The sequence below is a fragment of the Callithrix jacchus genome, chromosome 6 (assembly GCF_049354715.1).
Source record: "Callithrix jacchus isolate 240 chromosome 6, calJac240_pri, whole genome shotgun sequence".
Classification (NCBI taxonomy): Eukaryota; Metazoa; Chordata; class Mammalia; order Primates; family Cebidae; genus Callithrix; species Callithrix jacchus.
In genome coordinates this window covers 112,024,392-112,050,529 of record NC_133507.1, presented here as the reverse complement: position 1 = coordinate 112,050,529, position 26,138 = coordinate 112,024,392, and the positions used below count along the sequence as shown (strand labels likewise).

General features: G+C 39.2%; 3 protein-coding genes across 6 annotated transcripts in view; all 3 read left to right on the top strand.

The window, feature by feature from the left end:
- Positions 1-1,153: 1,153 nt before the first annotated feature.
- Positions 1,154-5,830, top strand: LOC144576562 (ASNSD1 upstream open reading frame protein-like). 2 transcript variants are annotated; one of them, XM_078328043.1, is made up of 4 exons: positions 1,154-1,311; positions 3,369-3,422; positions 4,894-4,923; positions 5,470-5,830. In XM_078328043.1, exons 1-4 carry the CDS (start codon positions 1,216-1,218, stop codon positions 5,485-5,487), a joined length of 198 nt encoding a protein of 65 aa, XP_078184169.1. In that variant the 5' UTR covers positions 1,154-1,215; the 3' UTR covers positions 5,488-5,830. The 2 variants fall into 2 exon arrangements, with proteins under 2 accessions (XP_078184169.1, XP_078184168.1); XM_078328042.1 differs by having other exon boundaries at positions 4,848-4,923.
- On the top strand, positions 1,154-10,747 carry LOC100405136 (asparagine synthetase domain-containing protein 1). Of its 3 annotated transcripts, XM_078328037.1 has the most exons (6): positions 1,154-1,311; positions 3,369-3,422; positions 4,894-4,923; positions 5,470-7,028; positions 7,616-7,797; positions 10,376-10,747. In XM_078328037.1, the coding sequence occupies exons 4-6, from the start codon at positions 5,562-5,564 to the stop codon at positions 10,659-10,661; spliced, it is 1,935 nt and encodes a 644-aa protein (XP_078184163.1). In that variant the 5' UTR covers positions 1,154-1,311; positions 3,369-3,422; positions 4,894-4,923; positions 5,470-5,561; the 3' UTR covers positions 10,662-10,747. The 3 variants fall into 3 exon arrangements, with proteins under 3 accessions (XP_078184163.1, XP_078184164.1, XP_078184162.1); XM_078328038.1 differs by lacking the exon at positions 3,369-3,422; XM_078328036.1 differs by lacking the exon at positions 3,369-3,422 and having other exon boundaries at positions 4,848-4,923.
- A 3,696-nt stretch (positions 10,748-14,443) lies between these two features.
- LOC103790548 (ankyrin and armadillo repeat-containing protein-like) overlaps positions 14,444-26,138 on the top strand; it is a 22,448-nt gene continuing 10,753 nt past the window's right edge. Inside the window, 2 exon segments of the mRNA XM_078328046.1 lie at positions 14,444-14,783; positions 16,551-17,181. Coding sequence (XP_078184172.1) covers positions 16,674-17,181 — 508 coding nt within the window. The 5' untranslated portion in view covers positions 14,444-14,783; positions 16,551-16,673.

Sequence of the window (26,138 nt, the reverse complement as noted above, 5' to 3'; positions counted from 1 at the left end):
TAAGTTATACCTGAATAACGTATTGGGAATGTACAAATCAGAAACAAAAACAAAAATTTTAAAAATCAGTAAAAAGGAAAACAGTATAACCACTTGGGATTTCTCTAAGAGCAAATAAAAAACATGCCTCAGCTTGAACAATCTGTGATATATATATTTCTTTAGCCAGACCGTTTGATTCATCACATAAGTCCACTTGGGCATCTCTGTGGAATCTTAAAATTTCCAATATTATAGTATAATTGTCAAAAATCTAAAATCATGTCTCTAATGTGAACATAAAATGAATATACGTCAAAGTTTTATTCAACTCATTAGGTAATGAGGGAACTGATAAGACTTTAAAACCAGTACAGATATTAGAGAAGCTAGGCATATATCACTAAAGAAATGTTAAGATAGAATTGCCAGGTTACATACAACACTGACTAATGTGTTACAGAACAATGAATCATAACCTGTGTTGGTATCTGGTGCACCAAAAAAAATTATTTGCATCCCTACCAGACCAAAATTCCAACCAAAGTTAACCTTTGTCCCTACAGAATTGTCAAACAGCCCAGTCAATATAATAAAGTCCACAGCAGCACTGAAACAAAAACCAGTAAATCTCTTTTGCCTATTTCCAAGTTTTAGTCATTTTTTCCCACAGACATGAGATATTGCCAATATTGCATGGAACATAGATGTACTACAAACTATCAATTCATCTGAAATTCATACTGCATTTTATCCGGCAACCCTACCAACGAGTTAACCAAAACTTTACCAAGTTTGTACAGTTCTGTTGCCAACATGGTATCTCTTAAATCTGTTCCTCAGCTTCATCTTTCCGTAGATAATAAATAATACATTAAGTGCTATTTCTATTGCACGACTATTCTTTATATTTACCACTGGAGGGCGCACATAACTCGTAGTATACTAGATAAGAGGTCTTGAAGAAACCATCTGAGCGTTTCTGCATCCCAACCACTAGAGGGAAGTACAGGAACATCAGATTTTGCAACCAGATCCTTGACTCACGCCCTAAGCAGCCATGCGCAGGCGCAAAACTGCTCCCCAGGACCCGGCCTGCGCATGCGTTTAAGTGCGCGCGCAGACTCTGTTGTTAACATTCGCTGGAAAAGGGTGAGCGCGGCTGGAAGCGCGCATGCGCCTTGGCTGCTGCTGTAGGCTCCTTCAGTGCTGAGCATCCCGCCTGTCTCGTGCTGGATGGAAATGCCCAACCGAGGGACGCGCCCAGAGGACAGCTCTGTGCTGATCCCCACCGACAATTGGACCCTACACAAGGAGGATCTTAGCAGCAAGGTGAGGGTGAGACGCGACGAAAGGCTCTTGAACTCGGGACCGGGCGCCACTGGACCCTGAAGTTGGTCCGCAGGGGGCAGCCTGGGGCCTGCCCGAGTCTCGGCTTTGCCCTACTACTTTGCTCTTTTTATTCTTAGCACTTGACAGCCACAGTTAGTCCTTTTATTTTCTGAAAACAGTTGCGATAAAGGAGATCTTGAAATTTGTCCCGAGATTGGACCCTCCGGTGGCAGTCGGGCGGAGTTTTGGTTCAGGGTTGTCCTCCCTAGTCTTTTTAAACTTTTGGAAATACCTCCCACCCCAAACCTGTTCCACCGCAGATATTCTCCATCCAGTTAACCATGCCAGCAACCCGGGGTCCATCCTTGACGCCCCTCACGGAGGCTTATCAGTTCTACCTGTCAAGCTCATCTCAACGTCCCTTTATCACCGTCTACACTCTCAGCACCCCAAATAAGTCACCGTCATCTGCCATTGGGAACTCCCCGCCACCCCCACCGCGAAAGAGGAAGCCAATATAATATAAACCTTAACTGCCACAGACAAAACCTTTAAAGATAAATGGGGGTGGGTGGTGAGGAGGGATAAAGTGGGGAGAAATGCCTGATATAGTTGTTGGGGAATGAAGGCAGCAAACTACTTTGCCATGTATGTAACTATGCAACAATCTTGCATGATCTGCACATGTACCCTTTTCCCGCGAATGTTAACAACAGAGTCTGCGCGCGCACTTAAACGCATGCGCAGGCCGGGTCCTGGGGAGCAGTTTTGCACCTGCGCATGGCTGCTTAGGGCGTGAGTCAAGGATCTGGTTGCAATTTAAAAAAATATATTACTATTTCGAAAATACATCTTTATTGACAAGTTTGAGGGGTAACTGCCCCCTGCAATATAATAGGTCAGCACTTTTTTTGGTTCAAATTTTATTGCATATTAGAAATCACCTGAGGAGATATTTTTTCCCAATAGTTTTTAGGGAATAGGTGGTTTTTGGCTACAAGGATATGTTATTTAGTGGTGATTTGTTAGATTTTGGTGTACCTGTCACCCAAAAAGTGTTAAAAAAAAAACTTTTTTGTGTGTTATTCTGATTACCACCATAACAAGCCACTTATGCGTACTGATGGATACAGATCCCTGAGGCATGTGAGGTCGCACAAATATTGTAAAAGCTGCTTTTAGAGGCACTTATGACACTATGTAGTGAGTCATGTTCACAAAATAAAGAGTTGAAAAGAAACTTAGTTTTCACTTAGTTGAGCCCTCACCTACAAATAAATAATGCCATGGCCAGAACAGACACACAGGCCTGTAGTCCCACCTACTCTAGGAGGCTAGGGTGGGAGAATCACCTGAGCCCAGGAAGGTCAAGGCTGTACTAAGCCTTGATGGCACCACTGCATTCCAGCTTGGTGACAGAGCAAGACCCTGTTTCACAAAAATAGAAGAAGCCTAGTTCAACAGCACCAGCTCTATGCTAATCATTGAGATAAAAAGAGGGAAAAATACAAGGATGGAACGTGATAGGTCTTACTGTCCCCAAATAGGGCACTGCTTGATTTGAATGTTTGACTATACCACTTAGTACACAAAATCATGAAAATGTTGAAAAAAGTAACCCACCTCTCATTCTATTTGCCTTTTTTTTAAAAAAAAAAAATCTAAATCACGACTTAATTGAAAGACTGGAACGGCTTTTGGTGTATATCATATATTTTTAATAAAGCTATAAACGTCATTTAGTAACTGTAGTCCTTGGCGTGATTGCTGGATACAAATACCAAATCCCCTGTCAGGACTTAATGGGTTATCTAACATTTTGCAAATGTGATCACTGTTTTTTCTCCTCCAGCTTTTCCCCAACTGTACCTCAACACAGACTGCTGTTGAAAATGATCTGTATATTCATGAACTGCTCATTTGGAAAATCAGTACATCATTGCCCCTTATCCCATCTCTAATTTTAAAACAACCCCTTAAGAGGGATTCTCATTGAGCATACTTTGAAAACATCTAACTTAAGGAGTTTTTTTTTTTTTTCCCCATTATTTCAATAGATTAAAGAACAAAAAATTGTTGTGGATGAACTTTCTAACCTTAAGAAGAACAGGGTGAGTTATTATAGGAATTCTGAATAACATGTGGGAGGTTTATTTAACTGTATATTAAAATTATAAGAATTATATACAAGATATAATCATACTTTAATAAAATTTATAGTATTTCAGCATCCTTTTAGTTACAGGTGTCTAGATTCTTTTTTAATGGATAGATCTCATGGTTGAAAATGTCTTTTTTTCTATTATATGCCATTCAACATATAATAGAAAAAATTGCAACAAATGATTCTAGTTGTATTTTGGTATCTTGGAGGTGTAATCATTAATGATGTTTATTTTATACTTGAATTTGGTGTTTTCTTTTGATATACATGAACTTTGTATTGAGATGAGAAGAAACTTTTAAATGAATGTGGATAATTAATGAACAAAAAAGGATACATTGCTTCCCCTCCCTCTAAAAAATTTTTACATAGATTTTTCTAAATGTGTAACATGGTTATTTAATGTCATTTCCATTAATATAAACAAGCAAGCTACTGCTTTGTGTATAATTATAGTGTCAAATTACATTTTAAAGTTTAGGAAGAAATGAGTTTGACCTCTTAAAAGCATTTTAAAGATTATTTAATAACGGGCAGGTGAGATATTTCTCATATTGTCACTTATGGAATATTAGAAGTTGAGGCACATACAAAAATTAGCTGGGCACATCTTTGTAATCCCAGCTACTTAGAAGGCCGAGGCACAAGAATCGCTTGAACCTGGGAGGCAGAGGTTGCCGTGAGCCGAGATCATGCTACTGCACTCGAGCGTAGGTGACAGAGCAGGACTCCATCTCAAAAAAAAAAAAGTCCAGGCACAATTAATACAAACTTTCTCTAGAGGCCAAATTGGCAGAAAGTCTCAACAACTCAAAACTGTAACACTTTGACTCAGCAGTTCCATTTGTGGTAACTGATTCTTTGTAGAGAATCACGGGAGTGCACAAAGATTTGGTTACGAAGATATTCATCACAACATTGATTTACAGCAGTAAAGAGTTGGTAACACCTTAAATGTCTAGTATTTGAACGCTGAGCAAATAAACTGTAATATGTTATATACCTATATAGCAGGAAGTATGATTTGGTTGCCGCAGCTTGTTTTGGCATTTTAGTGTTCCTGTAAATGAACACTTAAGAAAAAGTGTTCTCAAAGTATTGCTCATTGATGAAAGCACAAATCTGCAGGCATAGTAAGAACTTTTTTGTTAAAATGGTACATGGAGAGAAAATAGTTTCATTTCAGTAGTAGCAATTTCTGGTGTTAGGGTAATGGGTGACTTTTACTTGTCTTTTTGTTTATCTGTATTTGCTAAAGTATTGTGCTGAATATATATTACTGAAGTTCAAGAATTAGTGATAATAGGGTTAAGGATTTTAACATCTACTTTTTAGATCAAAACTTGATATTAGCCTAAATTATGTTTTGCAGAAAGTATATAGGCAACAACAGAACAGCAATATATTCTTTCTTGCAGACCGAACAGAAATGCTGTCTGAGAGCAAAAGTAAGTTTTTTTTTGTGGGGGGCGCGGTTTGGGAGGGGTGCCTAAATTATACTCATCTGAATGTTAAAATATATATCTAAAGAATAATGCAGCAGTTTGGTTTTCTTCAAGTTAGCTTTCAAAGATGAGTCAACAGTTTTAAAAATATATATATCATAATATGTGTTAGAAAGCAATAGTTATTAACATGTGCTTTAGAGTCTCAGACAGGTCTAAGTATGACAAACTGTTAACCATCTTCTGTTTGTGACTTCAGGTGAAATACTTTAAGCCTCCAAGGTATTGTGGGATCTAAATAAGATGCTATATATAAAGTGCTTAGCCAAGTGCTTGGGCCAAAATGAGCAGTCAGCAAACAGAAGCTATTTTTCTAAAAGATAAATATATTTTATTAGTAGCCTGTTGTTAATTATTATTGGCACTGGCACAGTGTGTGTGTTTATATGGTTTGATTTGGTAAACAGACTTGTATTGCCCTATGAATTACTAGGTAAAAGTTTAAAAATTTTTATTTTATTTAATATTTATTCTCCTTCCCTGCAACAGATATATTGGATGAACTGAAAAAGGAATACCAAGAAATAGAAAACTTAGAGAAGATCAAAATCAAGAAATAGTCAAGCTGATTTCACGTGGCAATGTGTGGCATTTGTTGTTCTGTAAACTTTTCTGCTGAGCATTTCGGTCAAGATTTAAAAGAGGACTTAGTGTATAATCTTAAACAGCGGGGACCCAATAGTAGTAAACAATTGTTGAAGTCTGATGTTAACTATCAGTGTTTATTTTCTGGTCATGTTCTCCACTTGAGGGGTGTTTTGACTGTCCAGCCTGTGGAAGATGAAAGAGGCAATGTGTTTCTATGGAATGGAGAAGTTTTTAGTGGAATAAAGGTTGAAGCTGAAGAGAATGACACTCAAATTATGTTTAATTATCTTACCTCCTGTAAGAATGAATCTGAGATTTTGTCACTCTTCTCAGAAGTGCAAGGTCCCTGGTCATTTATATATTATCAAGCATCTAGTCATTATTTATGGTTTGGTAGGGATTTTTTTGGTCGCCGTAGCTTGCTTTGGCATTTTAGTAATTTGGGCAAGAGTTTCTGCCTCTCTTCAGTTGGCACCCAAATATCTGGAGAAACAAATCAGTGGCAAGAAGTTCCAGCATCTGGACTTTTCAGAATTGATCTGAAGTCTGCTGCCATTTCCAGATGCATTATTTTACAGCTGTATCCTTGGAAATATATTTCTAGTAGGGAGAATATTATTGAAGGAAATGTTAATAGCCTGAGTCAAATTTCAGCAGACTTACCAGCATTTGTATCAGTGGTAGCAAATGAAGCCAAACTATATCTTGAAAAACCGGTTGTTCCTTTAAATATGATGTTGCCAAAAGCTGAATTGAATACTCACTGCAGTAATATTTCCAATGTGCCACTTACGAGAGAGACACTTCAAGTCTTTCTTACCAATGTACACATGAAGGAAATAATTCAGCAGTTCATTGATGTCCTGAGTATCGCAGTCAAGAAACGTGTCTTGTGTTTACCTAGGGATGAAAACCTGACAGCTGATGAAGTTTTGAAAACGTGTGATAGGAAAGCAAATGTTGCAATTCTGTTTTCTGGGGGCATTGATTCCATGGTTATCGCAACCCTTGCTGACCGTCATATTCCTTTAGATGAACCAATTGATCTTCTTAATGTAGCTTTCATAGCTGAAGAAAAGACCATGCCAACTAGCTTTAACAAAGAAAGGAATAAACAGAGAAATCAATGTGAAATACCTTCTGAAGAATCCTCTAAAGATGTTGCTGCTGCTGCCGATGGCAGACCTGATATGTCTGTCAATGTGCCAGATCGAATCACAGGAAGAGCAGGACTAAAGGAACTACAAGCTGTTAGCCCTTCCCGAATTTGGAATTTTGTTGAAGTTAATGTTTCCATGGAAGAACTGCAGAAATTAAGAAGAACTCGGATATGTCACTTAATTTGGCCATTGGATACAGTTTTGGATGATAGTATTGGCTGTGCTGTCTGGTTTGCTTCTAGAGGAATTGGTCAGTTAGTGGCCCAGGATGGAGTGAAATCGTATCAGAGCAATGCAAAGGTATGACACAGTATTTCTTCTCATAAGAATTTCTGAGACCTATTTTTGAGCCTCAAAGCTTTTAGTATTTTGATTGTAAGAATAGCGTATTTTAGTTGCATTTAAGCTACAACACAACATATATGACTTCTTTAGAATTGGATATATTTTACTTTATCTGGTTTTTCTCCAAAAGTGTTATCTTTTTTTAAGCTTTTCTTTTATTTTCTCTTTCTTTTTTTTTTTTTTTTTTTTTTGAAACGGAGTTTCGCTCTTGTTACCCAGGCTGGAGTGCAATGGCGCGATCTCGGCTTACCGCAACCTCCGCCTCCTGGGTTCAAGCAGTTCTCCTGCCTCAGCCTCCTGAGTAGCTGGGATTACAGGCACGCGCCACCATGCCCAGCTAATCTTTTGTATTTTTAGTAGAAACGGGGTTTCACCATGTTGACCAGGATGGTCTCGATCTCTTGACCTCGTGATCCACCCGCCTCGGCCTCCCAAAGTGCTGGGATTATAGGCTTGAGCCACTGCGCCCGGCCAGCTTTTCTTTTATTTTCTTTACTGTGTAGTTGATAACATTTTTATATGGATTTCTTTAAACTGCTTAGGTAGTTCTCACTGGAATTGGTGCAGATGAGCAACTTGCAGGTTATTCTCGTCATCGCATTCGCTTTCAGTCACATGGGCTGGAAGGATTGAATAAGGAAATAATGATGGAACTGGGTCGAATTTCTTCTAGAAATCTTGGTCGTGATGACAGAGTTATTGGTGATCATGGAAAAGAAGCAAGGTAATTCTAACCATTTGAGTGTTGTTATGATATTTTTATAAAAAACAGCGGAGTGTAAATGGAGACTTGTAAGTTTCTTTTCTCTTGGAGCTTATCCAAATGAGTAACAGTAGCAGCAATTATAGCTTGCTTTATGTTATAAACACAGAAACAGAGCTGGGAAGAGCTAGGAGAGCAGTTGTTTTCTAAAACTCATTCTCTAAGAAATGTCTTTTCAGCAATTTTCAAAGGTGACATAAGTACGTGATTGTTTTTAAGACTATAGTGAAAAAGACTGTCAAAGTAGGCCAGGCAGAGTGGCTCACATCTGTAATACCAGCACTTTGGGAGGCTGAGGTGGGCAGATCACCTGAGGTCAGGAGTTCAAGACCAGCCTGGTCGACATGGTGAAACCCCGCCTCTACTAAAAATATTTTAAAAATTATTTGGGTGTGGTGGTGTGTGCCCATAGTTCCAACTACTCAGGAGGCTGAGAATGACTTGAACCCAGGAGGTGGAGGTTGCAGCGAGCTGAGATTGTGTCACTGCCCTTCAGCTTGGGCAATAGTGTGAGACTCTGTCTCCACACAAAAAATAAATAAATAAAAGACTGTCAAAGTAAAACTGAGATGTGAAATACTAAGAGAAGGTATTTAGAGGGATTTGTTCAGTTTTAAGTGTTTACTTTCCTCCCAGTAAGGGCATACGCTCCCCCTGCAAGCTTTTTTCTTCAATGTTATAGAAACCGGCCTTGTCTCTATAGACATTTCTGTATGTATAGATCCATACTGATTTGAAGGTAGTCCTTAAACTGGATATTCCTCTGCCACATGTTTTTTGAACACAATTTAGTCACATACTGCAGATTACCTAAAACCTTCAAAGAGACCAAGGCACTTTCATGTATATATTCTTGCTTTTCAGGTTTGTTTTTACCTATATCCTATTGCTGGTGGTAGTGAACAAGTGCAATATTTAAATAGAACTTTCTAAAACCTTAAGGATAAAGGAAGATGTGACATTTAAAGAGCAAAAATCTATTCAAGTAGGCTAATTTATTAAGTGGTAGTTTATTACAAGGGTACAAGCATCCAAGAACAGGAAGTCCAAGTAAGCTTCATACTACACTTTCTCTCTCTCTCTGTCTGAGACTTCATCGTTTCTTGTCTCTACCTTAGTCTTTTCCTCTTTCCACTGACTCTTGGTTGTCTTTACACAGTTGTCATTGTTAAGTTTCTGATCCTGGTCCATGTAAAATTTTGGCTACTACGTCATTATTCTTATATCCATAATTTTCAAGATTTCACTGTAAAGAGATAATACAGTAATTCAAAGTATGTAAACTTTTCTCTTTGAAGAACATGAGAGAGAAAGAGGAGAAATTTAGTTTTATTTCAGCTAGGTCATAGAGAAGGGAATTTGTCTAGTAAAGTCACTTATGAAAGTATTATGTTATGCTCAAATAAAAATGCATATGAAGAATGTTTAAAGCAGCTAATACAGAATTGTGATCTAACAAATACTATAGTGGCTGGATCTAAATAATTTATTATGTATCTTGACATATATATTAACAATAGTGTGTTGATTTGATTCTTTATTTAAATTTACTTTTGCAACTCATTGATTTTTATGTAATATTCCCTATAACAAATGTCTTTACCCTTTCCAATCTCTTAACCTAGAATAAGATGTAATAAAACAGAAACACTAGTGTAACTGTATTGTATTTTGAGGCGTGGGATGGAGGGTGTTAAGTATTTTAAACAGAAAAAGAACAGAATTTTGTAAAAATTGGGGAAGCAAAAGGGCAGAAAGTTATTTTTTTTAATCTAATATTTTGTTTCTATATCATCCCAGAATTTAGGGGAAAAAATCTAATATTTTGTTCTGTTATACCAATTTATCACCGTTTAGTTGGTTTAAGTATAATTTAAACAATTTTGATTAACAAAGTTTTACCATAGGTAAGCGTTTTTTAGGCTCAGGACTGTGGAGCCCTTCTATATTCGTTCCATATCCCTAAAGTGTCATTTCTTTAGATGGGATAAAGGTCAGACACAGATTGAATAGTTAACCAAGATCATGCTTGTAGGCCAGGTGCAGTGGCTCACACCTGTATTCCCAGCACTTTGGGAGGCTGAAGCAGGTGGGTTACTTGAGTTCAGAAGTCTGAGACCAGCCTGGGCAACATGGCAAAACCTCATTGCCACCAAAAAAATACAAAGATTAGCAGGGTGTGGTGGTGCTCGCCTAGGCAGGAGGATTGCTTGAGCCTGGGAGGCAGAGGTTGCACTGACCTTGATCCAGATCACCCCACTGCATTCTAACCTGGGCAACAGAGCAAGACCCTGTCTCAAAAAAGAAAATCATGCTTGTTTTCAGGGCGTCCACAGAGATACCTTGTAAAACAATTTGAAATTATTTCCAGACACCATAAACCTAATTTATTTGAGAGACTATTTTGTAGTATATGTATTAAAATTAGTCATATGTTATGAAACACTTTTAATGTGACTAAATTTTAGCTATAAAAGTTATTATAACAGGTTGATTTTATTTTTATGTAGTGGTTATATTATCTGTCTGTTTATTTTAGATTTCCTTTCCTGGATGAAAACGTCGTCTCCTTTCTAAATTCTCTACCAGTTTGGGAAAAAGCAAACTTGACTTTACCCCGAGGAATTGGTGAAAAACTAATTTTACGCCTTGCAGCTGTGGAACTTGGTCTTACAGCTTCAGCTCTTCTGCCCAAACGGGCCATGCAGTTTGGATCAAGAGTTGCAAAAATGGAAAAAAAAAATGAAAAGGCATCTGATAAATGTGAACGGCTCCAAATCATTTCCTTAGAAAATCTTTCTACTGAAAAGGAGACTCAATTGTAATGTGATTCACAATGTAACTATGTTTATATAAAAGTAAAAATACTCTGCTGCTTTATTGTTGTATAATATAGTAGTTTTAAAGTTTATTTGGGTGAATTTTCATTTTTTCTTGTCACAGAGCTCCTAAAACCATGGGATTTCCTTAGAGATAGGGAGTATCTTTTGTTATTCATAATAAGCCCCTTTTGATCACACCTGAGTTGATGCTAATGCGGTGACTTACGGTGAGGTCTCTAAATAGCCTTTAAAACCTGCAGTTTGGGAGGCCAAGGTAGAGGGATCTCTTGAGTCCAGGAGTTTGAGATTAGCCTGGACAACATGATGAAACCTCATATCTACAAAAAAAAAAAAATAAAAGTACAGAAAATTAGCTGGGCATGGAAGAATGTGCCTCCCTGTTTGGGAGGCTGAGGTGGGAGGATTACTTGAGCCCAGGAAGTCAAGGCTGCTGGGAGGGGTAGGATCACACCACTGCGCTTAAGCCTGGGCAACAGTGAGACCCTGTCTGAAAAAAAAACAAAAACACAAGTGACTAGAAAAGTTGGAATTTCATCTCCACGCACCAGCCTCTGGGAGAGAGGGTGGTACTGACGATTAAGGTCTGTTAAACTCTATAAAAACTGTTGAACAAGATTTGATGAGCCTCTGGTTTGTTGAACATATATAGGTGCTGGGAGTGAGGCATGCCCAGAGAGGACATGGAAACTCTCCTTCACTTTAATACTTTTTTAATACTTTGCCTTATGCATCTCTTCCATCTGGCTGTGCCTGAGATGTATCCTATATTATAAGCCAGTAAACACAAGTATTTCTATGAGTGCTGTGAGCCATTCTAGCAAATTATTGAACCTGAATAGAAGGTCATGAAAACCCCCAATTTATATAGCTGGTCAATCAGAAGTTACCAGAGATCCAGACTTGAAATTTCCATCTGAAGTAGAGACAGCTTATGGCACTGAGCCCTTAACTTGAGGATTTAACACTAACCAGGTAGATAGAGGCAGGACTAAATTGTAGGATACCCAGCTGGTATTCAGAGAGCTGGAGAATTTCTTGGTGTGGAAAAAATCCACACATCTGGTGTCAGAAGTGTTGTGTGAGAGTGAAGAGAAAGTTTATTTTCTGAGACTCACTCTTTGATAGCTCCATCCAGAAATGATTCAGTTCCCTCTCTTTGGGGATCATGGTTTAGTTAGGGTCCTGTTTAGATGACAGAACTATAGGTTTAAAGAAGCTAAACCATTTGCTTACGGTTCATCCTCCTGAACAGTACTTGTTACTTATATTACATTTAGGCAGTTCATTTTCCCACCCCAAGAACTTTTGAGGACTACAGTTGACCCCTGAACAACACATTTGAACTGTGCAGTTCTGCTTACATGTGGATTTTCTTCTGCCTCTGCTGCCCCTGAGACAACAAATCCAGCTCCTCCTCCTCCTCAGCCTACTCAACCTGAAAACAAGGATGAATACAACTTCTACTTACTGTGTTTTGCCTCTCATCCACAGTCGCTTTCTCCACCTTTTTGTCTATTCACTCCAACCTGATATCCACCCACATTGCTTAACTGTAAACTGCCATACCAGTGTCACTGTGAAATTTGTCCCCAATTAGGGTCGACACCATTTCTGGATCTGGCCACCCTTTGATTCTTTAAATCATAGTAGCAAAGAAATTTTAGGATCCTGACAAACAGGTCAGTAAACTGGCAAAGGCTTTCACAGGCCCCAAATTTATTTCCTGGAACATGCAATGTTCAGCCTAGATTTAGATACTACCTACATAGCTTTCATCCCTCCATCTCAAAGTAGACAACTTCGAGTGTTTGTGTGGTCCTGAGCACTAAATTGACATTGCTTATATCAGGACTAGATGAACTTCAGAAGTTTGCCCCATGGCCTAGATAGATTATTATAACTATACAGTTCAATACTGAAAAGAGCTGTGACTTATATAATACTGTATTCCAGGTGCTACTCTACGAGAGTTAAATGTATTCATCAGTTGAACTTTTATAAGGAATTTCCAGGTCGTCTGTTCCACCAGGATACTGTGAGAGAGAGAGAGGACAGACATGCATTTATGTGAACCCCAAGAGGGCCTGGGTATTTACAGCTTTCTGCTATTCAATTCCATTAGCTCTGGGATGAAGTTCTGTGTTGATCCTTTAAAAAAGGAGGCAACTTTTTTCCAAGATTTGAGACATATGGAACAATTTGGCTATCTGGAAAAAAAAACAAAACACAAATCCTTGAAGTAGGAGATTCATATTTCATGAGGCAAACATGCAAATCTCTGTTTAAACAAGTCCTGGAATAGTCCTCATAAGTTTATTAATATTTATTTCCATAGTAGCTAAAATAATGACATGGTTCCTGGAGGAGAACTTATGCCCCAAACAGTCACCAAGAACTGCTGGTGCTACATTCCATGCTGCTACATTCAGTGTCAGAGTTTTTGTTCTCACCTCCCCTGACCCAGCAGCAGCATCCAACAAAGTTGGCCTTTCCTTTTTTTTTCCCCCTTTGGTTTGTGTGACCAATTTTGGTTTCCGTCCTGCCTTCTTGGCTGTTCTTTCATTGTCTTCTTTGCTGACTCCACTCTCTCCCTGACCTTTTAATGTTAAATTCTCAGGTCTCTAATCCTTGGTTCTCAACTCCTCATTCTGTACGCTCTCCCTTGGTGATTTCAACCCCACTCCTGTCTTCAATTACCACAAACTTGCCAAAATTTATACATCTAATCCCTACTACCTTTCTTAGCCCAGAACTGTTTATCTAAGGCATATCTCACATCTCTATTTATTTCTCTCACAGGTACTTCAAGATCAATTATGTCCACAACGGAACTCTTAATCTTGCCCTGATATCCTGTTGCTCCTGACAGAAATTTGGTTCTCACTTGGACACCACCTTCTCTTTCAACATATCCCCATTCAATCTGTCACCAACAATCTTCCTCATTATTTTTCAAATCTATCCACAGTCCCCGAGCCCCCACCTCCACTGCCACTACTGTAGCCTAATCCTTTGGGGTGAAATTCAAAATCATTACTCAGCAGCCTGCAGGATCTGTCCATCGCACACCTCTGCAGCCTCAGTTTGTGCCCACATCTCTCTTGTTCTCTGCCAGGGTTTTGCTCTGTTTCTCAAACATTTCAACTTTCTTCTCACTTCAATTATTTGTCTCCTCCTGTTGCCTGTTCCTGAAAAGCTACTTCTCCAGTTCTTTGCTTGGATAGCTCTTTTTCATTTTCCAGGCTTGCGGCGGTGGCGGGTGGGGGCGGGGGAAGGAGGGGGGTGGGGAATGGGGAGTGGGGAGATGGGGGGCGAGGGATGGGGGAGCTAAGGGCACTTTCTCAGGCAGCCTTTCCTAGTCCTGGGCTAGGTTAGCTTTCATTCGAGTGCTGTCATTCCATCTCCTTTTGGCACACTGTTAAATACAGCTGTGATATGATCTGTTTAACTGTAAGCTCCTTGGAGTTTTGTGTCTGCCCTGTTTTCTAGGGTTTCTAGCTTGTAGCTCAGTGCCTGGCTCATAATAGGTGTTCCATAAATGGTTGTTGAATGAAAGAATGATGATGGAGGTGGCATTCCAACTCGGGACTGCCTCAGAGCCTGGCGTTTTCTCCTCTGCCACTCTGTTACCGTGTTTTAGAGGCAGATAGTGAGTGCGGCACATGCCCAGGGCAAGCAGCTGGATTGAGCTTTAAGCTGGTTTGGGAAGATGAGCACGCGGTGGGTCTGAGCCGCTGAGGGGCCGGGAGCCGCCTGGGGGCGCCGCTGCCCCAGCGGGACGCGCCAGGCCTAGTCGCCCGCAGGCTCGGCCCCAGGAAAGGCCCCGCCAGCCCAAGGCCCGGAGGACCAATCCCCTCGATCCCCGCGGGGCGGAGGTTGTGTTGGCTGGTGAGGCCAGGAGGGCCGAGCCGCCACGGTGGGGCGAACCTCCCGGAAAGTTCCTCTCAGTTTTTTCCTGTGCGCCTCGGCTCGCCCATACCGGGGCCTTGAGGGCGGATTCAAGGCCCTGCGAGAAGCCATCTAAGGCGGCGGCAACTGTTCTCAGTCCCACAGGAACGGCGCGGACGCAGCGTTCCTCTCCCGGACAGGAAAAGTCATTCTAGGGTAAGTTCCTCTCCTTTCCTTGTTCTTTCCCCTTTCCCGTGCCCATGGCAGACCCGAGCTGCTTGTGGACGTGGGTTCTGTTTCTGAAAGGCGTGAAACCTCAGACATGCCCTGCAACCTCCTGGTCTCCGTTTCTGCCTGTAGAAAGTGGGCATAACAAGGGCTAACTCACTCACCTGAGGTCTCAAGTGTGGCGCCCAACCCAGCAATATCAGCATTTCCTGTAACTTTACCAAAATGCATATTCTCTGGCCAACTCCAGCTGATTGAGTCAGAAACTCAGTGGTGGGATTCAGCCATGTGTATTTGAACAAGCCCCAGGTGATTTTGATACAAGCTAAATTTTGAGAACCGCTATAACAGAGACCAGTAAGATGAAATAAATAAAACTATTATATAGAAAAGAGTCTGGAATATAGTAGATGCTCAATAAATAGTAGTCATGGTTATTATTATTTATTCCAGGAATAGAGACATATTCAGTGACACAGAAATCGAAGGTTAAGCAAATTGCACAGATGCTTCTTTTCCTTCTTTCCTCCCTCCTTTCTTTGTTTCTCTCTCTCTCTCACCTCTCCCTACCTCCTTCCCTTCCTCTCCTTTCTTTTCCTTTTCTTTCCGGAGTTTCACTCTTATTGCCCAGGCTGTAGTGCAATGTCGTGATCTCAGCTCACCACAACCTCCTCCACCCGACCTCAGGTGATCTGCCCGCCTCAGCCTCCCAAAGTGCTGGGATTACAGGCATGAGCCACCATGCCTGGCCCTTTCCTTTTAAGCAGGTCATTATAGTCTTGCTTAAAACACACACACACACACACACACACACACACACACACAAAATAAATATCCATATGGCTTGGATATTTACCCACTCCAAATCTCATGTTAAAATATATTCACCAATGTCGGAGGTAAGGCTTGGCGGGAGCTGTTTGGAGCATGCGGGGAGATCCCTCATGAATGGCTTGATGCTTTACAGGCAGAGTGAACTCTGCCTCTGAGCTCGTGAAAGATCTGGTTAAGAGTTCCGTCTCTACTAAAAATACAAAAAATTAGCTGGGCATGGTGGCGCGTGCCTGTAATCCCAGCTGCTCAGGAGGCTGAGGCAGGAGAATTTCCTGAACCCAGGAGGTGGAGGTTGCAGTGAGCCGAGATTACACCATTGCACTCCAGCCTGGGCAAGAAGAGCGAAACTCCCTCTCAAAAAAAAAAAAAAAAAAAAGAGTGGACATTTCCTCTTTCTCTCGATTGCTCCCTCTGTTACCATGTGACACTCTGGCTCCCCTTCGCCTTCTGCCATAATTGTAAGCTTGGTCTCACCAGAAGCTGATCAGAAGCTGATGCCATGTGTGTATAGCCTGCAGAACCATGAGCCAAATTTCTTTATAAATTATGCAATCTCAAGTATTCCTTTATAGCAACCAAACAGACGAACACAAACATATACAAAAAAAAGCCTCTCCAACAACAAAATAGGTATGTAACTGTAGCTTCTCACACGTAAACTTAATATTTCTTTTTGACATACATCTTTTGACTTCTTTGAAGAGCAGAACATGGCTAATGTTAAAGGTTTTATAATTCTAATTATTTAATTCAAATTTCAGCTTTCATATACTGCAGTTATTTTTAATTTGAACAATGTAATGGTTGACCATGAAAAATTAACCTTATGTAGGTGAAAGGTACAGATTTATTTCTAGAGAAATCCAGCTTCATTCCTATGTCAGATTTTATTGATGGTCTTTTCCTCTTTATTCATTGCAGAAACTTCAAAAAGGACACACTAGATTTAATTAGTAATGTTAAGATTGCCCAAAAAAGGAATACCTAGACTCGATCAAGTTCAAGATGAAGAAACCTTGCTGGAAAATTTAGCAATACAAAGAAATGCATCTGCTTTTTTTGAAATATGATCGGAGTGAAATACAAGAGTTAGTAACTACTGCACTAGTTAGCTGGTTGTCTACCAGAGAGGATGGTCACTCTCGAGTAGACATGCCATGTGGAATTATGAGTCAAATGAATAACACAGGCTTCTCCACTGCAATCCTGACTCCTGTGGACCCTACTGCCCTCTTAGACTATAGAGAAGTCCATCAGATAATAAGAGAGTTGGCTATTGGAATTTATTGCTTAAATCAAATCCCTTCCATCAGTTTAGAAGCTAATTATAATCAGAGTTCTTCTTGTGGGTTACCTCCAGCTTATTATGATACCAGAATTGGGCAAATTCTGATCAACGTTGACTATATGCTGAAAGCACTATGGCATGGAATATACATGCCCAAAGGAAAACGAGCTAGATTCTCTGAATTGTGGCGTACCATCCTGGACATTGATCCTGATGGAAAACCTCAAACAAATAAGGACATTTTTACAGAGTTTAGTTCAGCAGGTCAGAGAATTTAACACTTCTTAAGTTTTTTTTTTTTTTTGAAATGGTATCTTACTGTGTTGACCAAGGTTGTCTTGAACTCCTGAGCTTGAGCCATTCACCCACCTAGGCCTCCGAAAGGGCTTGGATTACAGGGGTGAGCCACTGTGCCTGGCCACTTCTTAATTATTTTTATTAAAAATCATTTAAAATTTTTTAAAATTTTATTTTGATAGTTTTGGGGGGAACAGGTGGTTTTTCGTTATATGGCTAGGTTTTTTAGTGATTTCTGAGATTTTGATGCACCTGTCACCCAAGCAGTATACACTGTACCCCAAGTGTAGTCTTTTATTCCTCACCCTCCTCCCACCAGAGTCCCCAAAGTTGATTATATCATTCTTATGCCTTTGCATCCTCATAGCTTAGCTCCCATTTATAAGAGGGAACATACAGTATTTGGCTTGCCATTCCTCAGTTACTTCACTTAGAATAATGGTCTCCAGCTCCATCCAGGTTGCTGTGAATGCCATTATTTCATTCATTTTTATGGCTGAGTAACATTCTCTGGTGCGTGTGTGTGTGTGTGTGTGTGTGTGTATCACATTCTCTTTTCTTCTTTTCTTGTTAGAGATGAGGGTCTCCCTTTGTTGAACAGGCTGGTCTTGAAATCCTGGCCTCAAATGATCCTCCCATCTTGGCCAACCAAAGTGCTAGGATTACAGAAATGAGCCACTGCACCCAGCCACCACATTTTCTTTATCTACTTGTTGGTTGATGGGCATTTAGGCTGGTTTTGTATTTTTGAAATTGTGAATTATGCTGCTATAAACATGCATGTGCAAGTGTCTTTTTCATATTGTGACTTTTTTACCTCTGGGTAGATACCTGGTACTGATATTGCTGGATCAATCTACCTTTAGTTCTTTAAGGAATCTCCATACTGTTTTCCATAGTGGTTGTACTAGTTTACATTACAATCCCACCAGCAATGTGGTAAGTATTCTCTTTTCACCACATCCATGCCAACATCTATTTTTTTTTATTTTTAAATTATGGTCATTCTTACAGGAATAAGATAGTATCTCAGTGTGGTTTTGATTTGAATTTCTCTGATAATTAGTGATGTTGAGCATTTTGCATGTTTGTTGGCCTATTGCATATCTTCTTTTGAGAACTATCTATTTCATGTCTTCTGCCCACTTTTTGATAGGACTGTTTGTTTTTTTCTTGTGATTTGTTTGAGTTCCTTGTAGATTCTGGATATTAGTCCTTTGTTGGAAGCATAGTGTGCAAATATTTTCTCCCACTCTGTGGGTTGTCTGTTTACTAATTTTTTTTTTCTTTTCTGTTTAGAAGCTTTTTAGTTTAATTAGGTCTCATCATGTTTGTTTTTGTTGCATTTGCTTTTGGGTTCTTGGTCATGAACTGTTTGTCTAAGTCAATGTCTAGAAGGGTTTGTCCAAGTTATTTTCTAGAATTTTTATGGTTTTAGGTGGTCTTAGATGTAAGTATTTAATCCATCTTGAGTTGATTTTTGTATAAGGTGAGAGAGGAGGATCCAGCTTCATGTGGCTTGCCAATTATCCCAGCACCATTTGTTGAATAAGGGTGCCCTTTCCCCACTTTATGGTTGTGTTTGCTTTAGTCAAAGATAAATTGGCCATAAGGACTTGGTTTTATTTTCATATTCTCTATTCTGGTCCATTGGTCTATGTGCCTATTTTTATACCAGTACCACATTGTTTTCATAACTATAGCCTTGTAGTATAGTTTGAAGTCAGGTAATGTGATGCCTCCAGATTTGTTCTTTTTGCTTAGTCTTGCTTTAGCTATGTAGGCTCTTTCTGGTTCCATATGACTTTTAGGATTGTTTTTTCTAGTTCTGTGAAGAATGATGATAGTATTTTGATGAGAATTGCATTGAATATCTAGATTGCTTTTGGCAGTATGATCATTTTCACAATATTGATTCTACCCATCCATGAGCATGGGATGTATTTCCATTTGTTTGTGTCATTAATGATTTATATCAGCCATGGTTTGTAGTTTTTTTAGTAAAAATAGTTTACCTCCTTGTCTAGGTATATTCCTAAGCATTGTATTATATTCTATTGTATTGTATTGCACTGTACTTTTTGCAGCTGTTGTAAAAAGTACTGAGTTCTTGATTTGGGTCTCAGCTTGGTTGTTGTTGGTGTACAGCAGTGCTACTAATTTGTGTTCATCGATTTCATATGCTGAAACTTTACTGAATTCCTTTATTGGATCTAGGAGGTTTTTTGGATGAATCTTTAGAGTTTTCTAGGCAAATGATATTATCATTGGCAAACAGCCACAGTTTGACTTCCTCTTTACCAATCTGGATGCCCATTATTTATTTCTCTTGTCTGATTGCTCTGGCTAGGACTTCCAGTACTATGTTAAATAGAAGTGGTGAGAGTGAGCATGCTTGCCTTGCTCCAGCTCTCAGGGGAAATGCTTTCAACTTTTTCCTGTTCAATATATAATGTTGTCATTGAGAGCTTTTATTACCTTGAGGTATGTCCTTTCTATGCCCATTTTGCTAAGGGTTTTAATCATAAAGCAATGCTGGATTTTGTCAAATGTTTTTTCTGCAGCTATTGAGATGATTTCTGTTTTAGATTCTGTCTATATGATGTATCACATTTATTGACTTGCATATGTTAAACCATCCCTGCATCCCTGGTTTGAAACCCACTTGATCATGGTATATTATCATTTTTGATATGCCATCAGATTTTTTAAGTGTTTTGTTGAGGATTTTTGCAACCATGTTCATCATGGATATTGGTCTGTAGTTTTCTTTTTTTGTGATTTTTTTTCCCCTGGTTTGAGTATTAGGGTGATAAAGCACTTTATTGTAAACACACCCAGCACTATCCCCAGGCACATAGTAGTAGAATGACTGGATTTGGAGAGGTTCCCAGCCTTATTTATAAACAATTTTAAAAAGATTTGAGGCAGAGAGCGGTCAGAATGCTGTTGCAGTGGAAAAGAGTGTTCTATATTATAGTGTTACAGTAGAGATAAGTCAAAGTAGATGATTTTTAGAGATATTTTAAAAGTAGAATGACAAAACTCAAGACATAAGTTTCATACCAGGAAAGGACTGATTTTGGCTGATATGCATCAATAACACCACATTGTTAAAATATTGAACCCTTCAATTGGAAAATTGAATTACTGCAGCCCCAAGCTCGTTGAATGCCTCCCTCCCCAGGGATACCCTGAAAAGCTCCATGATCCAGAAAAGGGTAAATATGACAAGCAGGAGGTCTCTGAGATCCTGCTTCAGCACTATGGCTAATGTCTATTCTTATTGGTCAGTGCCAGTGCTATGCTGGTGGCTGTTTTGAGAATCACCCCTGAAAATGTAGGTGTAGAAAAGACAGCATTACTCTTTTGGTGCTCTCCCTTTCCACCTACAACTTGATTAGAATGTCCCTATGTGTCTGATCCCCTTACCAGGTTCACCACTGCAAGGGAATCCTCATAGAGGATGGCCCTCAGATATGACAGACAGCTGGGTGAAATAGACCAAATCCTGGGCCATGACGTTGCTTGATGTAACTAACTTTGCCATCAAGTAAGCAGGAGTCGGAGTCTAACAGCCGTGGCAGAGAAGGCTCAGGACAAAAATAAGTATCCTGTGGTGCACTTGAGGAAAGGTGCAGTCAGGTCAAGCCTGTATGGAGCAAAAACTACAGTTTAAAAGTGTGGTCTGAAAGGATGTGAGGCAAGGAACAAAAGATGGCTGGTACACAGTGTGACTCATGTAAATTTGGCTGTAGCCCTTTCTTCCAAGCTTAGTGTCAGAGATTGAGGGAGTGTACCCCATCTCCACTGGTATGATCAGAGAGCTGATGTCCAAGCTTTGTAATTGCAGCTACATGGCAGCAAGCTAGAAGCAGTGTAAGTTGTTACAACACCATTCATGTTTGGGAAAACAGCAACTCCTCTCTTGGCATGACTGGGAAACTGGGTTCATACCCTGCACCTGACCATATGATTATCTTAAACACTGTGCTACAGTGGATTTCCAAGAAACTGTGTAGAAAGCCAACTCTTTCTGGGAGGGCATTTCAGTTTTGGTCAAGTGAACCTTTACCTCTCACATAGCTTTGCATTGTACAAATCACCAGCAACACCATTCTTTAAAAACGGTAGCAATTGTAGAGAATAGAGCACCTCAAAAAATCTGGTCATGTTACCCAGTTTTCTCAGCAGGGATTTTAATCAGGGTGGATCCCTTGATCTAATTGTCAAATTCTTGGACTCTTTCCAGAAGGCTAGGGGAATGGAAGGAAAGAAGAAAACATTTCATGATAGCAAAATAGGAGAAGGGAACTTTTAATTGAAACATTGAAAAAAATTATTTTCCTGTTCATTCCCTGTTCTCTGTCGGGAATGCCTTCTTCCGGCTCACCTCACACCACTCATCCACATTCTTCCTAGGGTTATTGCTACTCATTTTTTGAGACTTTATTCAGACACTGCCTCCTTTATTTGGACTCTTATCTATGCACAGAGAAACACTTTGTATTTTGAATTGAAATTATTGGTTTAATTTCTTTCTTCCATAATAGACATTAAGCTCTTTCTTGAGAGCACAGAAAATTGTCTTTTTGGCTTGATTTTAAATTCTCAGAACCTTATACAGTGTATGACATATAGTAAACTTTCAATACATGTAGAAATTAAATGGATAATAGAATATAAGGGAATTGGCCAGGCACAGTGGCTCAGGCGGGTAATCCCAGCACTTTAGGAGGCTGAGGTAGGTGATTCACTTGAGCTCAGGAGTTCGAAACCAGCCTGGCCAATGTGGTGAAACCCCATTTCTACAAAATATACAAAATTAGGCGGGCATGGTGGTGCATTCCTGTAGTCCCAGCTACTCGGGAGGCTGAGGTGGGAAGATCACTTGAGCCCAGGAGGTTGAAGCTGCTGCAGTGAGCCAAGATCATACCACTACACTCCAGCCTGGGTAACAGAGACCCTATCTCAAAAAAAAAAAAAAAAAAAAAAGCAGAGAGATTAAAGCTGTGGAAAGTTATATTTCCCTCACTTACAAATTTAGTTTGATCCAATTTTGTATTAAACTTTTTCATTGTGTACTTTCCTATGACTTTGTACATATTCCTTCCAGTTAGCTTATATAATGTGCACTCTCTATTTTGAATTTTTTCTTAAAGGGACAAGCTCTCACTCTGTCACCCAGGCTTGAGTGCAGTGGCGTGATGTCAGCTCACTGCAGCCTCAGACTGCTGGGCCCAAATAATCTTCCCATGCCAGCCTCCTGAGTAACTGGGACTATAGGCATGTGCCACCATGCTCAGCTATTTTGTTGTTGTTGTTGTTTATTTTTTGTAGAGATAGGTCTTGCTATGTCACTATGTTGTCCAAGCTGGGACATTTCCTTTCTTTAATAACTTTGTTATTGTTATTCTTTACTTCTGGTACTTGATTTAAGGAACTTTATTTTTTCATGATATAAATGATCATTTTTTTTTAAGTAGCTAAGTTTTCCATGTACTTATTACTAGTTCAGTTCCAGTCTTTTGAAGGGAAATATTTGAAGGGAGCTCTTTTCAATAAAAAGTGGGATATCAAGTTCCATTTTTTCTTTAGAGATGTCTCTCTTGATACCTTCCTCTTCCTTCTTTGGTTAGCACTCATTGCTTTAAGCCTAATTTGCTTTTTTTTAGGCTCTCTCCCTGCCCCTGGCCCAGTAATTCCTGTGTCTCTCTTTCATCTGAGAGGCTCTCCTCACCCACTAGGTGACCCTTGCTGCTTGTTTTCATTTGGGAGTGAGATAGGAACACTGGTAGACCTCAGTGTAGAGTGATGAGGAGGAAGCCCTGACTTTCCACTAGGAAGCCTGTCCTGCCGATGTTATATCTGCAGGTCTGTTTCCTCCAGTCTCCTGCTTGGAGGGAGAGCCATGAGTCTGGGGCCAAAGGAGGAGAAGGAGCTATGGATCTCTCAGTTCAGCACTCAGACTCTCATTTAACTCATTTTCATCACAGCTGCACCTCGGCTGTGCTTTGTACCCTTTTAGTGAGGAAGATGAGAGGGGCTGTGCTATCTGGGGAAGATGATCTAGGGGTCTCACTACACCTTTTCTTTAAAAAAATTCTTACGCCATGGCTGGTCCTTCACAGCCTCCACATAATGCTTTCAATTTCAAAGGCTTCTTGTGGTTTTTGTTGGCTCCCAGCCACCCCAAGCAATGAAATTTTAGTGCTATCAACAATCCCTCTGGCTTTTTAGACTTCTTTAAATTGCCAGAGTCCCTTTCATTACTTTATAATTTATCTACCGATTGTGCAGAAAGAAAATTAATTGTATTGACCGTTAAAAAAAAAAAAAAAAACCAAGAGTATTCCGGCCTTTAAAAAAAAAAAAGATTTGAAAAAGAAAAAGGAAAAAGATACAATGACCTGTCATTTATACTTTAAAGCATTTATGTTACAAACAGTGCCACATGTTCTACAGGCATGTCTTATGACTCCAGGGAGTTTTCTCAAGTCTATATTAAGGGTAACATTGTAGATATAACTATCTTAAAAAGACCATTTGACAGCAAGAAAGTCCTCAATTTCTTTGTAAGTGGCAAGAAAATGCAGCATGGGAAATTTGTCATTTTTTAATAAAGTAAGATCAAATTTTAATTCTTTTTTTTCTTATATCACAATCATAATCACAGTTTTAATTCTTATTTATTAAGTGATGATTACTTAGCTGGCAGATTCTTTGTTTATTGTATATGTCTATCTTCTCATTGGCAAAAAAGAAAGAAGGAAGGGAGGAGGGAGGGAGGGAGGGAGGAAACAATACTAGCCTGAAAAAACAAACTATGCTTTTGGCTCAAGTGAGAAGCTGATTCCCTGCTTAAAGAAAAATCACATTTTCTTATTGTTCCATGTTTTCTTTGATCAAAGGTGGGACGTATGTTTTCTCTTTCTTCATTCTCCTTAGTAACCTGCTCATCTGTCTGCTTTCCTCTTAACACAATTTTATTGGCATTGCTAACTTAAGAATCATGAGATTTACAAATTTGGAAAGGAGACTATTTTTTGAATTATTTTTAATGTATGTGGGTACATAGTAGGTATATATATTTCTATGACCTATTTTGACACAGGCATGCAATGCCTAATAATTACATCAGGGCAAATGGGGTATTCATCACCTCAAACATGTATCCTTTGTGTTACAAACAATCCAATTATACTTATAGTTTTTTAAATGTACAATAAATTATTGTTGTTGTGGTAGTCATCTTGACTGTAGTCATCTTGTTGTGGTCAAATACTAGATCTTATTCATTCTATCTAACTATATTTTTGTAACCATTAATTATCCCCACTCTCCTCCAACCCCATCATTCCCTGCCACCTTTCCCAGCTTCTGGCAACCATCTCTGTTTCCATGAGGTCAATTGTTTTAATTTTTAGCTCCAACAAATAAGTGAGAACATGCAAAGTTTGTCTACGTGTGGCTTATTTCACTTACCATAATATCCTCCAGTTTCATCCAAGTTATTGCAAATGACAGGATCTCATGGCTAAATAGTACTCCATTGTCTGTATGTACCACATTTTATCCATTCATCCGTTAATGGACACTTAGGTTGCTTCCAAATCTTGGTTATTATGAACAGTGCTGCAGCAAACATGGGACTGCAGATATCCCTTTGATATTCTGATTCCCTTTCATTTGGATTTATAACCAGCAGTGGAATTGCTGTATCATATGGTAGCTATATTTTTCATTTTTTTTGAGAAACCGCCAAACTGTTCTATATAGTGACTGCACTAGTTTACATTCCTACCAACAGTGTACTAGGGTTCCCTTTTCTCCACGTACTAACCAGCATTCATTTTTGCCTGTCTTTTGTATAAAGCCCATTTTAATTGGATTGAGATGATCTCTTATTATAGTTTGGATTTGCATTTCTCTGATGATAGGACATGTTGAACACTTTTTCATATTCCTGTTTGCTATTTGTATGTCTCCTTTTGAGAAATGTCTATTCCGATCTTTTGCCCATTTTTAAATCAGATTAGATTTTTTCTCTTATAGAATTGTTTGAGCTCCTTATATAGTCTGGTTATTAAGCCCTTGTTGGATAGACAGTTTTCAAATATTTTATCCCATTCTGTAGGTTGTCTCTTCAGTTTGTTGATTGTTTCGTTTGTTATATAGAAGATTTTTAAGTTGATGTGATCCCATTTGTCCATTTTTGCTTTGGTTGCAAACTATGCTTGTGAGATATTACTGAAGAAATCTTTGTCCAGGCTGATATCCTGGAAAGTTTCTCTAATTTTTTTTAGTATTTTCATAGTTTGAGGTCTTAGATTTAAGTATTTAATCCATTTTTATTTGATGTTTGAATATGGTGAGAGATAGGGGCTAGTTTCATTCTTCATATATGGATATCCAGTTTTCCCAGTGCCATTTATTGAGGAGACTGTCCTTTCCCTAGTGAATGTTCTTGGCACTATTGTTGAAAATGAGTTCACTGTATAAGTATGGATTTGTTTATAAGTTCTCTATCCTGTTGCTTTGGTCTGTGTGTCTGTTTTTATGCCAGTAGCATGCAGTTTTGGTGATTTTCACCTTGCAGTATAATTTGAAGTCAGGTAATATCATTCCTCCAATTTTGTTCTTTTTGCTCAGGATGACTGGCTATTCTGGATCTTTTGTGGTTTCATATAGATTTTAGGATTCTTTTTTTATTTCTGTAAAGAATAGTGACTGTTATTTTGATACAGATTGCAATAAATCTGTATATTTCTTCTAAAGGATTACAGTCTTCAAACTGGCTACTCTGACAGGCACTTCAAGGAAGGAAGGAGCAAGACAGGAATTTAAGCTGAACTGTTTGGCCAAGTATACATATGCAACAAATTATAGGAAGAGCTATGAACATTCATGAAGTGGGTCCTAAC

What these genes read in the sequence shown, in the direction of transcription:
- LOC144576562 (XM_078328042.1), top strand. Translation starts at nt 1,216, where the DNA reads ATGGAAATGCCCAACCGAGGGACGCGCCCAGAGGACAGCTCTGTGCTG. An exon ending in AGGAGGATCTTAGCAGCAAG is followed by an intron (nt 1,312 to 3,368) that starts GTGAGGGTGAGA and finishes TTATTTCAATAG; the next exon opens with ATTAAAGAACAAAAAATTGT. An exon ending in CTAACCTTAAGAAGAACAGG is followed by an intron (nt 3,423 to 4,847) that starts GTGAGTTATTAT and finishes TATGTTTTGCAG; the next exon opens with AAAGTATATAGGCAACAACA.
- LOC100405136 (XM_078328038.1), top strand. Translation starts at nt 5,562, where the DNA reads ATGTGTGGCATTTGTTGTTCTGTAAACTTTTCTGCTGAGCATTTCGGT. An exon ending in CGTATCAGAGCAATGCAAAG is followed by an intron (nt 7,029 to 7,615) that starts GTATGACACAGT and finishes TAAACTGCTTAG; the next exon opens with GTAGTTCTCACTGGAATTGG. An exon ending in GATCATGGAAAAGAAGCAAG is followed by an intron (nt 7,798 to 10,375) that starts GTAATTCTAACC and finishes TGTTTATTTTAG; the next exon opens with ATTTCCTTTCCTGGATGAAA.